Here is a 15,024-nt window from a genome sequence, read left to right on the forward strand (position 1 = left end):
CTAGAGTTTGGCATACATATGCATGATATGGACGTATCGTGGGTGGTTATGTCTCCCAATCTAATAATATCATGTTTTATTGTTTATGTAATTTGATTAATACACTCCCAATTGGATGTGTGTTTCTACTCACTTTTAAAGAAAAAAATTAATGAGATATATTGTTAGAGTTATGAGTGGGTGATAACTGATAAACAAAGGACCAAAACTTATGGAGATTCTTGAATAAAGCTTGGTAGCTTATGTTGAGCATATGTTAGAACACACTCTTTAATATTAGTATTTACTTTTAAATAGCAATCCAAGTAATTTATATTATTATTTTATCTTTAATGGTTTGTTTTTCATTTTTTTTTACATATTAGAATATCAAAAATATGCATAAGTAACTAAAGCATAAAATAACTTTGCCTCCAACTTAGTTCCCTTGCATTTCAAAAACCATTTTATTATTCTTTGGCCATATAAAATATATTTTCTTTTCTAGGGAAAGGACATAGTAAATTAATAATGGTCTCTAAGAATTCAAAAAATGAATAATTTCTGTCTAAAGAAAAGATAAATAGAACTCATTTTTCTGCAAAAGTCCTTATAAACCTTGGTCAGCGCTATTGAGTCCAAAATCAGCGTGTTTTCCGCTCAGCTCCCTATCTTCTGTCGGAATATGAAACAAGGTCTTCCCCTCTTCTTATATTGGTGACCGGATTCATCTGCTCAAATTACCAACTTCCCCTCCCCTCGCCGATTCGAAGCGGTACGACCTCCTTCCCTTTCTCGATCCTTTTTTCGTTCTTTATTACAGTTTTTTATTTCGTCGATCCCTCCTGTTCTGATCCATTTCTTAGGAGGTTTTCATCTTATTCGGCATGTTTATGATTGATTCATATTTTTTTCCCATCATTTTTGATTCAATCAGGCAATTTTTCTAAGTTTTATGGTGATACGATTTACTCTTTTAATGGTTGGGTGCCTCCTATTTACGGTTTGTATGCATCGATCTGCATCAGTGCTTCATATCTTTGAAACGATCTGAACCTAACAAATGATTTTGAGCTTCCTTTGATACCTTTTCACACCATATTTCGGTCATTTTGTTTTTTTTTTTAACCTTGAGGTTATTGATTTCAGTTCTGCTCAGCTAGCTCTTTAAATTCGCCATTTTCCACAAAATATATAATAATCCATATGTCTAATTACTGAGATTTGGATTAATTACGATTTGAAAGTTTTATGTGGTTGCTATCGCGATAACCTTTGGGAGATGCCATGTATTTCTGGTTGGTTTTCTTTTTCTTTTTTCTTTTATTTTTTTCATTGTCTTGGTAACACCTTATGTATTATGGCTGTAGTGCAACTATGGCCCGGTATAGGATATTTAACATTGTTTGGACAGTCAATTGGCTAAAATAACAATCAATGCTTTAAATTATATTGTTCTTGCATTCTTAGTGGCTGTTATTAGCTATATAATTTCTGGATCTCCAATTGAAAGTTGGGAACTAATGCTGTTAGGAGAAGCAAGTTTATAGTCTAATGTGAAGTGGTGATTCTTATGCAGGTTTTACAGATACATATTATCTTTTACCATTCACTATTTGCTACTATGTGAGTATGATGTTATACTTTTGGTTTTGTTTTATTATTTGCGAATTCCAACTATTACTTTCTTCTTGGAAAAAAGGAAAAAAATTTCTTTGGATGTCTGTTTTATCATTTTCCATGTTTGCACCTTTTAAGGTTTAATCCATGGTAGTTATTCTCGTTATAGATAGGACAGAAACAAAACAAGATATACCGAAATGCCTATATGATATTTAGAAGCTTACATTGTTCAGTATATAACAGAAGATTTGCAAGCCATCCCAATCTGCTACAGGTTTCAATGCTAGGAATTCTTTGGTTAAGTTCATCAACCCAAAATCTAATGCGTCTTTGTTTGGTTACATATAATTGATCATTTCTCTTCCCAGATTGCTCTCCATGTTTTTAAGGAGAATGCCATTTCTAATTCCTCTACCATTAAATTGAGAATGCCATTTCTAATTCCTCTACCATTAAATTGAAATCAAGTCTAAAAGAACAGGCATTAAATTTTTCATAGTTTGTAATGGGACCATTGCCCGAGAGGTTGAGAAGTACAAGACGATAAAGATACAATTTCGTCTCCTCATTTTACTTATTAGAAAGGAAAAATTGAGTGCTTCATATTTGTTCAAATAGAAAGGTGAAAACTGGTGCATGTAATTTATGTGGATGAGAGCAATATGCACTGTGGAAAGCTAAAGGCACTACTGAAGGAAGATGGAGACTTCAATAGAGTCTCATGCTTTTGGGAAGCTTCAATCATAGTATAGAATATTTATTTTTATCAGTACTACTGAACCAGCATCCTAGTGTAGTGGTCTCTTTACTGGAGATTGAACATTGAGCCAACCTTCTACTGTGCATACACCTTAGCTCCTCTTCTTAAGATTTCACCCATCCAATTGTATCCTCCTGCTTTAAGCACTATCCGTTGCTACCAGGTCTAGATGGATGAAAACGGATATGCCTTCTCGACATGCACACATATAATCTTGAATTAATGGTGTTGATCATGCACAAACTTGGAAGAGAATATGACACTTCATCATATCTTGTTCATAAATGAAAGGCATATCCATCCTTAGTGGATGTCCATATATCAAGGAAAGAGCATGGCATGACCTTCATTTATTCATTTGATATGTTTTTAAACTTATGTTTGTGTCAACTTGAGCTTGTTTTGGTGCTCTTGGCACAATCAAATACATAAAATTGTTAAAAAGAAACATTGAACGTGTTATAAGGGGAAAGAAAAGAAGAAGCTAACTGGAGATGTGAAGTGAATAATCTAAATTTCTCAAGATACTTGAAATAATTTGATCAAAGATGCAGTTTATTTTGAACTTGGGGAAAAAGCTGTTCCATAAATTGAATTTCTTTGCTCGTAAGTTTGATGAAACTTTAGAATCATCCTTCAATTGTAAACTTAAGCAACGGATGAGGGCAGCGTATGCCGAACCGGCCCGTACCGGCCGGTACGGGCCGGTACAAACCGGTCCGGCCAGCTACCGGTACGGCGGAGCCGTGGAAACCGGTACAGGCCGGTTCCTTGCCGGAGACGAAGAAGGCGAGGAGAAAAAGAGGGAGCACGGGGAAGAGAGGGAGGGAGCCCACCTTCCGCTGCCATCGGAGAGCCGCGGAGGGGCGTCGGAGGCCGGTGGGGGGCGGCGGAGCCGGGCGGGGGACGGGGGAGCCCGCGGGGGCGCTGCGGAGGCCGTGGCCGCGGCCGCGTCACTGTTTCGAAAGAAACAGGGGACGCGGCCGCGTTTTTTAATTTGGGGATTTTAAGTGAAGTCGGCAAATCGGTTGCCGACTTCACTTAAAATTCCCAAATTAAAAAACGCGGCCGCGGCCTCCACAGCGCCCCCACGGGCTCCGCCGCCCTCCGCCGGCCTCCGCCGCCCCCCACCGGCCTCCGACGCCCCTCCGCGGCTCTCCGATGGCGGCCGAAGATGGGCTCTCTCCCTCTCTTCCCCGCGCTCTCTCTGGTTCTCTTCTTCTTCTCCGGTTCCGGCGGGGAAGAGCTTCCCGGTTCGTACCGCCCGGAGCACGGTACGAACCGGCCCGTACCGGTATGATCGACTTTGCTCATGATTCTTAACCTTTTCTCTCTTTTTGTTAAGGGGTGGAGGAGAAAACAAATTCCTGTTACTCCTTTATAGTGCATTGAACTCTCTAATTAGTATATTCTAGTGATAAACATCCTCTTTTATGTACAACCTTTTTGTTGTATCTTGTATTTGGGGGCAAAGGTTAAATGGTGAGCCTCACCCATATTAAGTCAATTTTATACTATATTTTAGTATTTGTATGCATGTTATAATCATTTTTTTGCTCAAATTCAGGGCAGATGAGGAACCTATTGATCAGAAGAAATACCTTGAGGAATCTTGCAAGCCAAAGTGCGTAAGGCCCTTACGTGCATATCAGGTACCGAAAAAATAATAAATGGAAGAAAGCTCCCAAGTCCACCTACCTTTTCTCTTATCATGCAATTATTGGTATTTAAACCTTGACTTGGTAACAAGTGCAATCACATGAATTAATACTGCTTTAGGAACTATTCCAATGTATGATACTCTTGGAATGCTAGTGTTTTCAGCATAAATTTCTTGAATCCTGATGAAGTGATTTCTGCATCTAACATTTAACTTTTAGTTTTGTAGTATTGTGCTATTGGACAATTTAGTTGTTCACAGTTACCATTTCTTTAGTCCTTACTTCTTAAGTAACAAACCAAATTGCAACTATAGAGAGCATTTTTTTTTTAAAATATATTTTAACCATTTGTTCTTACTAAGGGTTGTTTGCTTCTATCAGTGTTATATACTTTTTCATTTCTACTTCTTCTTCTATTTATAAAATCTTTAGGTACTTGATTCTTCCTACCTGACCTATCAAACTGAACCTGTGCTTCCCTTTTTATTAGGCCTACTTAAGTTTTTCTTTCCCATGTCCATCGTATCTTAGTTGATTCTTCTCTATTTTGTTCTGAATCAATTCAATCCTACACTTCTTCAAATTTAACCCTATATTCCATGGTCTTCAGAAAATCCACCTTTTTGTTCTTCAAAGATGCTCATCTTTTTTGTCCATTTTGTTCCTCACCATATTGACTAGTACGACATTACTGCATAATATTTTTTCATAGTCCCAAGGATTTGTGGTGATCATACATATCTGAGGGACCATTCCAACTTGTGATAATGATATTAGAATATATGTTGTTCTTCTTTGTAATATTTCTGAGATGGCTAAAAGGTTTACTAGGTTATCTTTTGTCCATCAATTCTGATGAAGTCCCAATCCTGTACTATTACCACTTCTAAAAATTTCTCCATGATAATTTAGTTTTCAACCTTGTTATAACAGTAATAATGATCATAATATCATCTTTTGATAGCAGACACAATGACCCTTTATACTTATATCAGTAGTAAAAATTCTTGTCTTGATGGTATTGGCATATCCAACTGGTATCATACCATTTTGATGACAGAATTGTAACCAAGATGCCTCCGGGACTAGATTGCGCATGAACTGGGTTGTCCTGTTTGGTACTAGTTGGGTTGCTTGCTACCAGCTGGGACAATCAGGTGTGGTGCACAATAAAAATAGAGCTTCTATTGGCTCTCTTTTGTCCATGGTCTAGTCATGATTCAGTCACAAGATGTAACTTAGAGAGGAAGAGAGAGAGAGGAGAGAAACAAGTGGGAGAGAAGAAAATTATTCATCAATAAGTTATTAAAAACTTGCAAGAAAGGTTTCCCACTGCTTTACCTATTTAAAAGGCTCACAAAGCCTATTTAAGAGGCTAAAAAGATTTTAATGATCATTAAAACCAAAGGAGAACCTTAGACAATAAATGATTCGGAGGTAACTTGGAAAAGTATCTTGGTGCTTGCCTGCCCTGAATGCTGGGATGGGAACATCTTGAAATCGTAATGACCGGGGACCAGATCGAGACCGGTGCCAGTAGGGTATTAAATCCTTGATCAGCAGTTAATTGGGCAATGTCAAATTCAAAGCAAAAGGGCTCAAAGTGAACCCTTCATGCAGGCTCAATGCTGACCCTTCGATGGCTGTTTATGTGTAGGGAAAATTATACTCATGACATTTTTATGAAAGTTACAAGTGGCTTCTCAAAGGGTGATTTCCATGATAGTTTATGTTATAGCTCTTTATGTTCATTTGTGTCTTCTTTCTATCTTTGCCATTCAATTTTACATAACGTTTCAAGATTCTACTGCCTACTGTGCTATATCAACTCAAAGCCACCGATTCTGCTAATTTTCATGTCTCCACAAAGCAACAGCAGGTGGCAAGGACTTGAGCATCAATTTAGGTTAAGGACTGCATATGCTGAATAAGATAGAGCTTAAATCCAGAAGATAACAACTATTTCAGTCTCTTTAAAGTGGATATTACGAATAAAAGAAGATCTGAAATTCAGCAGCTAGAAATAAGTTGTTAGAAAATTTGAAGAAGTACCCAGTCATGAAGGATGCTTGTTTGACACTAACTAGTTACATCCTTCAATCCATGGTGGAGTTAGGCTAATTGGTTATGGAGTAAAATATACATTTTAAGGCTTACTAGCTTTGCAGTGGAGAATTATATGCAACATGGCTTCTTTGGACAAAAGCTACTCCCATGATAGAAAGTAGTTGTAGCCCAATTGCCCAAAGCAGGAGTTTAAATCTTGGCACAGGGCTCCCTTCCAGGTTGCACCTCGGATGGTACAATCAGGATGGACAGAATCAATCAGTAAGAACAAGAACAAAATGGAGAAATTAAAAAAAGTTTGCATCCCAGTCCATCCTGACTGTCCCAGTGCATTCCAAGTGTCAAGTAGCAACTGGGGCAGTCCGGATGTCCCAATTCGAGAGAAAACTTGCTTCTGGTACGCATCCCGACCTCTTTTCTTGTCAGAACAGTAACTGAAGATATTGTCCTATTCCCGAGGCCTAAATCTTTGGCTCAAAGTCATTATTAAAGGCTACCCTTGCTTAAAAGATTGGGAAGGGAGTGTGTGTCTTGAGGGCTATGATCTACAAATTTTAGTCTGATTGATTAACCTAGATTTTGGCAGTTTCAGATATTGCTCCAGTTTGAAAGCCCAATTAGTGAGCATCAAAGATAGCATGTTCATGAAGAGATCAAGTTTCTTACATGGTTCAAAAGATTCAAGGTTGGTTGATTTTATATGAATCAACAAACACTTAGTGTCTGTCTGTTTTGAGAAATTATTCTTTTTTGAAGTGTTGGTTTCTTGTGTGTGTCTGTATGCTTTCAAGCCTCATGTAACTTAGTTGTCAATACCTATGTCATGATTCATGATACATAGGGTTAAAGAACCCCTCCAATGAAGTTTCTTTAATGCCGATTAGAAAGTACAACATATGATAAGTGCTTAGAAATGATATTATGGAACTTCAAAGAGGGTGGAGTAAGGAGTTTAAACTTTTCTAAAGGTGTTTTCAAGTTTAAGTAGATTTATGTATATCCAGGTAAAAACTTTATAGGGTGTAAATTTATGCTTGCAAGTGTGCTAGACTATGTTCCTAATGCCATATTGAATCTAGGGGTAATACTTCCTATGTAGTATGCAATAAGAAGAGGGTAATGGAAGTTTTTTTTAGTTATTCTTTTTTACTTTTAGTTGAAACCTAATATCTTACAAATTGCCAAAGCTTATTCCATCTCAAAGCTCAAATAAAAATTAAGAAGACATATAGGACAAGTAATTGAGACATTGTTGCTGGTATTTGGAGGTAATGGATATTGGTAGACTATTAAAATTTAAAAGGATCCAAGTTAATTTCATTTTAAAGAGCTAATACTTACTTTTTTTTTGTTTAGAAGCAAAAAAAATTCAGATCACTATTATTTCATAGACCGGCAGATAATTTCCATGCCTATAATGAAAATAAAATGTTGCACTCCCGATATGAGAAAGGGGTGGAAGAGTTGGAATTTTAATAGAGCCTATAAAAGTTATTTATTTTTATGATAGAGGTCAGTCCGTCAGTGGTGCTTCAGGGTGTTGATTTTTGTGATAGAGGTTAGCGGTTGAGACTTGTCCATAAGGTTGATTTAGATATAGTATATGGGTTCATTTGCAATCCCCTTGATAAGTTGCGATATGGTTGGGAGAGGTTATCTTTCTTAATCTATTGAGTAGGAGTGATTTTGACACAATCATGATTACTTCTGCTTCTAATTTGGGATGATATAGGACACAATTAAGGATAGCACTAGTTTGATTGGTCTGGGGTTTTGGATTTAGGTGCCCAGATAGGTAGATGTCCTGAAAAGCCTCTATGGGTTTTAGGTAAGTGACGTTTGAAGGTTAGGTTTGGAGGAGAAACATGACATTCTTTCTTAGAAGTACTTTCTAAGTTACATAGGTTACCCAAGTTGAGTCTTACCTCATATGGGTAGTTTTAGTTGAGTGGTTATTAGTATTTTGATTCTTTGTGATTAAACATTAGATGAGTGAGAAACTATATCCTAAATCAAAAAGTTAAAAATGAGACATGGGAAAGTTTATAATGTAGACGAGCTTCTTTGAACTTGATTATATTCTACAGTGGGTTCACTGAACTGGTATTGGAGGTCGTGGCCGACGATCGGTTTAGTACGATACCAAGCATACCGAATTTGGGAGAGGGAGGGGGAGAGGAAGAGAGAGGGAGGGAGAGGGAAGAGTGAAAGGAGAGGTAGGGAGAGGCAGGGAGAGATAAAGAGGGGGAGAGAGAGATCGAAGGCCGTCGATAGGGAGCTCCGAGAGCCTTGGATTTGGCGATGGACTGAGAGAGGGGGGAGAGAGGTCAAAGGTTGTCGACAGAGAGCTTCGTGAGTCTTGGATCTGGCAACAGATTGAGATAGAGAGGGTGGAGAGGGAGAGGGAGAGGGAGAGAGACTTAGTTTGGGGCCTCATCGTCATCGCCGTCGTACAGAAACAACGTCGACTCACTGGGGCAGAGGCAGCTGGGTTTAGAGTTTGAAATCATTCGAGCTTCGAACGGAGGGGGGGGCGTTGTTTATATCCCAAACCAAATCAACGGACCTTGCTGGTAACCGATCAGTCTAGTTTGCTCTGAACTGTCTGGTTTGGCATGGTTCGGTTAACCATGTTCTACACTAAAATGAATAGAATTAATACTAATAACCAAGCAAGGTAGGTTGATTTGAGAGGAGCAAGGCAACATTCTTTTTTGTGGTGATACTTTCTAGGTTGCATAGAGCTGCTCAAGTTTTCTGTTTTAGGAGCAATTTTACTTGAGAGGGTTGTTTGACAATGTGAGCCTTCCTGATGTCAGTTTTACAAGTTGAAGATGTACACTAGGTTTTTATGAACTGCAAATTTCTAATGTTCCAAATGTTAAGGTTAATAAAAGAGTGGGCAGGTTTGAGAATTTATTGGAGCCTCTTGGGATGCATGTGAAAATCTATATTTCAAAGAACAAAGTTAATACTAAAGATGAGGCAAGTCTTCGGAAGTTACACTAGTTTTCTTGATTTGTATCATAAGGAATAAATTTATTCAGAAGGAGAAGACTAGCAAGCTCTTGCATTATCTAGCTGTTATGTTGCCTCCATCGCATATATCCTAGTTTACTAGGCTCCTTTTGAGGACTGGATTGCTCTTGGTAGTTTCTTACATAATATGGACTGTTTCTTAAAGTGATCATACTTAAATGTTAAATCCATCGCTTTCATTATTGATTTGCCACCCACTATTTGTTTCTAACATGGCAATAAGGGATTGCTTGCTCAGAGCTACACTGCTAGGGTCTTTTATCTCTTATGCCATTGAGTTATTTAAATATGTGGTGCATTCACCTTTGAGATTTGCACTTGTTGAGTTGGGGTGCTTTCTTATTCTTTGATTGGTTGTACAACTAATTATATCATACTTGCAATCTTTTTGATAATCTATAAAGAAAAAGGATTTGCCAGACTTTTGAAGAAAGGTGGCAGCTGGCTGCTTTAGGAATCCTGGTCCATTTGCTTGGGGCTTACTGATCAGCAGAAATCTGTATTTTAGATTAGATTTTAGATCCATATTTCTAACCTCTTTAAGTCTTCTTTGTGCTGTTAGCACCAAACAGTCCCATTATTTGTTCTTTAAAATCAAGACTGTGCTATAGACAACAATATTGTAGCACAAGAAAGGGGGAAAATTGGGTCAAAGGGAACAAAATAGAAAATAAAATATGAGAATGGAAGAGGAGGAATGGAAAGAAAAATGAAAGCCTGGAATTAAAGCCTGTTTAGTTGCTTGCATGGTATGCAAAACCATTCCTAACTATCTGGTTTAGGGTATACCAAACTGAAGTGATGGAGAACTAGGATGGTTTGGGGTTTCAAAGTGGAACAGACTGCAAATCGGGCTGTATCAGGCTGAACTGCGCAGTTTCGCATGGTTTTGGGCTGTACTAATATGGTTTGCCTGGGCCAAACCGCTATAGGTTATAAAAATCCCTTAATTGTTTGTATTCGGCGTTTGTGATTTCTCTCTCACCTTGCCTATCTGTTCGTGATTTCTGTCCTGCCTCACTTCTCTCTCTTCAATCTTCCGCAGCCGTTGCCACTGATTGCCCTTGACCACCATCGGCAATTGTCCTCAACCACTACTGTCGATCGTCCTTGATTGTTGCTATTGATCTCACTTCTGCCCCCCTCTCTCCTTGCTGGTCACTCACATGGCATCTTCCATCATGTTTGCCATGAGCTCGGGTATGCCATCCCTCCCCCCGCTCTCTCTCTCTATTTAGGGTACCGGCACCTTATTGGTGTTTCGAGTGTTAGTACAATATCGTACCTGACTAGTAGGGAACTTGTACCGGTTTTGGATACCTTAGTTGCTCACAACTGGGATTCATTTGACCCGATAGATGATATATATATATATATATATATATATATATATATATATATATATATATATATATATATATATATATATATATGAGTAAATAGCAGCAAAATTGATGTAGCTTCTTAGGATTCAAGAAGCTACAAGGATTAAAACCAGCAGAAATTTGGTTCACATCAAATTCTAGATTTATATTTTCAAACCACCTAAAGGCTTCTTTCTGCTGTTAGCACAAAGCAATTCTAGGATGCGCACTTTGGGTGTTTGGTTGGCCCGAAGTGGAGTTGAAGTGAGTTCCTGCATTGCCCAGTTTGGGGAGAAATGGCCCAAAGGGGCTTCGGCTTAGAGGGAGCTGAAGCACACTTTAGCAAAGTGGGCACCGGTTCAACTCACTCACATCAATCGAAACGGGCCCTTAAAAGGAACTCTGTGTAGGGACGCTACTCTACTTTCCTTCAGCCACATACATTTCCCCCCTCCCTTTTTGTGCTGGAATATACATATCCCTTTTAATAACCTCTGCTGGCCACCTTTCCTAGCTCTTCTAGGATTCCCATATAGGCAATTTTGATGTAAAACTAACTGCCCTATTTCATCTTTATTTTGAGATCCGAAACCACCACTAATTGGCCATGGTTACAGTTCCCAGTACTGTAGCATGAATAGTACCATGAACCGTACCTTGAACAGTACCCTACGATATATTGACCATTAAAACAAAAACTAGCAACTGTACCAAAAAAAACAACAAAAACTAGCAACTAAAAGAAAACTGGGAAAAAGCCAATACTTTGAAAATAAACTAAAATTCTAGCAACTTGAAGCTTCAGAACTTTTGCATCAAAAATGTTTTCTTGGTAGTGTTACTTGTGGTGACTTGCAAAGCAAGGTAGATGGGTGCTAGATCAGTCAGGTTCTATTACTAGTTTGTTTCTTGGTACTTGACCACTATGTTTTTCAATTTCTTGGCTTTCTTTTGTTGATTTCAACTGTTTTGTCTCGTTGTTTGATATATGATGTTTTCCCCTTTTTCTTTTTATATCCTAGACTTTTTTATTTCAATGATACTGATCCAAAGGGAAAAGGGACCAAGATAAAATTGTTATTGGATGAAAGAAAGACGTCACTTTTGGGGGGTCATTCGCAATGTCTACAAGACAACAACCTATGTTACATGTTCGGTGGCAATGTTATGGGGTACTAAAGTATATGGATTATGGTGTACGACAAATATAATTGTTTGAAGAAAGTAATTGAGATTATAGATTATAAGTATTCCATTAACCATTCATCAAAATATCTTGTTGGAAATTCTTTCACCATCATTCCTGAAGTCTTTGTTACTGTGACCTCAAACGATAGGATTGTAGATCTTTGTTGACTTGTTAATTTTTTCTCCTTTTCCCAGCTATTGCACTTAATGTTTCAGTAGCTTTTGTAAAATTTTAATATTTTTTGAGATGATGTTCTATTATAAAAGCTTATAATCGCTATGATCATATTATTTGGTGATGTGATCGGTATTAGGTTTCTTGATATGTGAAATTTTGTAGAAGGTTCTTTAGCATGTGTCATATAGATAGCTGATTTAGAAGGAATGAGTATTTCATTGATATTTGTGGTTCCATCAACCACTAAGTATTATGAAATAGGTATTTTATTTTATTTGTTGATACAGCTACCCAATAGTGATGGCTTGAAGTTTTATCGTCATAAATTTATAGTAATGCATTGTTTTGCTAAAGAAATCTAAACATATAGTTACGTTATATCTGCAAAATAACAACCTTGGCCATTATAATGCCACCATAACTATACAACCATAAATTTGTCGTAATTCATTATTTTGCTAAAGAAGTCAAAACATATAGTTTATATCACATCTACTTTGTCACAACCTTGGCCATTATAATGCCACCATAGTTATACAACCACGGTGGCCTAAACCATTATTGACCGTCATGATCTTATTACATAATGCCATTTGGCCAAAACTTCTGAAAACATTATTATCTATATTATTCATTTATTAGTCTGTGATGATTATTGTTAGTTATTGTTAAAAAAGAGCTAAGTAATATTGTTTTGTATTTAAAATAGTAAAATTTATGTGCATATGACTACTACAAGATAATGTTCTAATGATTGTTTATATACCACAATCATATCTGTCATCCATTGCTGTTCACAGTAGTCATATTCGTGTCCTTAACTATTGCAGCTGTTTGGCACTTCAACATTTTAACTCTAGGCATCATCTAACATTGTAGTCTAATTTCATAGTATATAACCTTTTTGCATTGTTGTCAATGTACTTGTATCTACTCCTTGGCAGTACAAGGGGAACTAGTTTGGGCAGATGCTACCCAATTTGCTTGAACTGACCCTGGATCAAGTGGTTTGGGTGGACTGAGGTTGGTTCACCCTGAATCGAGCTTTAGTAGGCCTCAAACAGTGCCATACCATTTGATACCACTCAGAATGTTGAATGGAACAGCCTCTTTTGCAATTATTCTCCATTTCAAGGTGGGAATGAATTGAGGGAAGAGGGGAAGATTGCCCTATGGGATTGAAGCTTGGTTTGTTTTTTTGGAGCTAGAAAATTTTTCTAACTAGATAAATCTTTTTCTGCCTTTTTTCTTAGGGCTAGATAATTACTCTAACTAGGTAAATGTTCCTGCCCTTAAGTTAGAGGGAAGTTTGTGAATTGAAAAAATAATTGTAGAGATTTTGTCAAATGAAAATTAAACATTTTTTGACCATCAGATTCATGCATTAGGGCATCAATCTACAATCAGATTTTTTTTTTTTTTTTTTTGTGGTTTTGGGATGAACCATAAAACATACATCAAAAATTGCATAAATTCAATACCCTTTTGTTGGCATGATACTCAATAGAGCATGTGTCATATCCATCCTTGGTCAGTATTCTCTCATACATCAATATTCTGAAGCTTGGTGCTCGACATCTTGCATGAGTCATAAATGAAACACTCTTGTTTCACTAATATACAATATTTTGAGAGGATACCGGCGAACATTTTAGTAGTTGGTACTCGATAAAAATGCATTATCATATCAAATTCATATCTATAGGCCATTTTATGTTTGTACATCTTACTTCTGTGCACATATATGATGGTAGGTATTAGATAAGTAGGTTGTTATCAAAATAATCAAATCTTACATTTTAATTTGAAGTGATTTGTGGTATTTTTTTAAAAATGTACATCACTATATTGGTTTAACCAAAAAGAAAATAGTTCTATTGGTTTCTAAAAGATTTTTTAAATTTTAACAGTTTCAAGCCTTCAGCCAGAAAACACCAAAAACCATCCATTAATTATGTGAATATTTTTTTTTGTTTTTTGTTTTTTCCCCCTTGATTTCTTCCTAATCGCTCCTATTTGTTCTAAGCTGACATTTCAAAACTCGAGCACTGAAAGCAAAACATGAAGGGCTTAACCAAAATACAAACTGTAACAGTTTTTGCATTTGCTTGGTTATCTGCCTTGCACTTTTCTGGCGCTCTTAAGAGTGCTGATTTATCTCTGATTTATTTTGTGAATAAAATATGAATTGTTTCCAATGAAACATAAAAATAAATGGCCATTTTCATACTATCAATTAGAAAAAAAGAGTTTTTCATAATGTGTTAGTGTTATAACACAATCTGCAACCATTGCTGAGTTCTTTCAATCAGTTATTTCTTTTTGCCTTTAAATGTTTGCCATATAGGGGAATTCTTTCTACTTCATAGAACTTCTGACAGAATGAGATTGTTTCAAATTTCTGAAGGCATGCATTGAGAGAATAAAAGGAGACGAGATGGGGCATAAGCATTGCACAGGGCAATACTTTGATTATTGGTCGTGCATTGACAATTGTGTAAGTATTCTTCCCATACTGCTGTTCATTTTTTGTTACAGATCGGAGTTTTATATTTGTCATTTGAATTTGGATTTTGAAACACAGGTTGCACCAAAGCTCTTGGGCAGACTGAAGTGATCGAGGAATTTGTGGTTCAGTTAATTGTTTTCCTTAAGCTAGTTTTGATCTTTAATTTGCTCCTTGGTTGAACTGAACTACATCTGGTTGGTGCTCTTCCCAATGCATTTTTGTTCAGTGAAGATGAATTTCTAATGCCTTATCAAGAAACAACTGCACCAAACAAAAGAGAACAGCTTATATTCAAACAATCACATTCGTTGTGTTCTTCTATTGGTGCCTTGAAGAGTAGTTACAATAAAAATCATTTTACGTTGAAGCTGCATATCTGTAATGATCACTTGTTTTCAAGTAATACTGCATGGAATTAGACAGAGGCTTGGTTATGCTATGTAGCATCCATAGTGGTGCTGTCTGTAACTGGTTACTGGTTCATGATTCTCTTGCAAGGTTGAAGTCAACTCTTCCTTTGTCCTGTATTTCATGATTCTCTTGAAAAGGTGAAGTCAACTCTTCCATTGTCCTGTACATGGATGGGCTTCGTTGAAGCCAGATGTTGCATATCCATCCTGAGTTCTAATTCTAATCTCAACCACTGTCTATGTTCG

At 37.0% G+C, this 15,024-nt stretch overlaps 1 protein-coding gene across 1 annotated transcript; it reads left to right on the top strand.

Annotated features, from left to right (window-relative positions):
• Positions 1 to 625: 625 nt before the first annotated feature.
• Positions 626 to 14,944, top strand: LOC103719360 (cytochrome b-c1 complex subunit 6-like). The gene is made up of 5 exons (XM_008808564.4): positions 626 to 754; positions 1,559 to 1,605; positions 3,930 to 4,014; positions 14,267 to 14,356; positions 14,444 to 14,944. Coding segments are annotated over exons 2-5 (210 nt in total). The 5' UTR covers positions 626 to 754; positions 1,559 to 1,603; the 3' UTR covers positions 14,477 to 14,944.
• The last annotated feature ends 80 nt before the right edge of the window (positions 14,945 to 15,024 follow it).

Source organism: Phoenix dactylifera, chromosome 3 (assembly GCF_009389715.1).
Source record: "Phoenix dactylifera cultivar Barhee BC4 chromosome 3, palm_55x_up_171113_PBpolish2nd_filt_p, whole genome shotgun sequence".
NCBI classification, from domain to species: domain Eukaryota; kingdom Viridiplantae; phylum Streptophyta; class Magnoliopsida; order Arecales; family Arecaceae; genus Phoenix; species Phoenix dactylifera.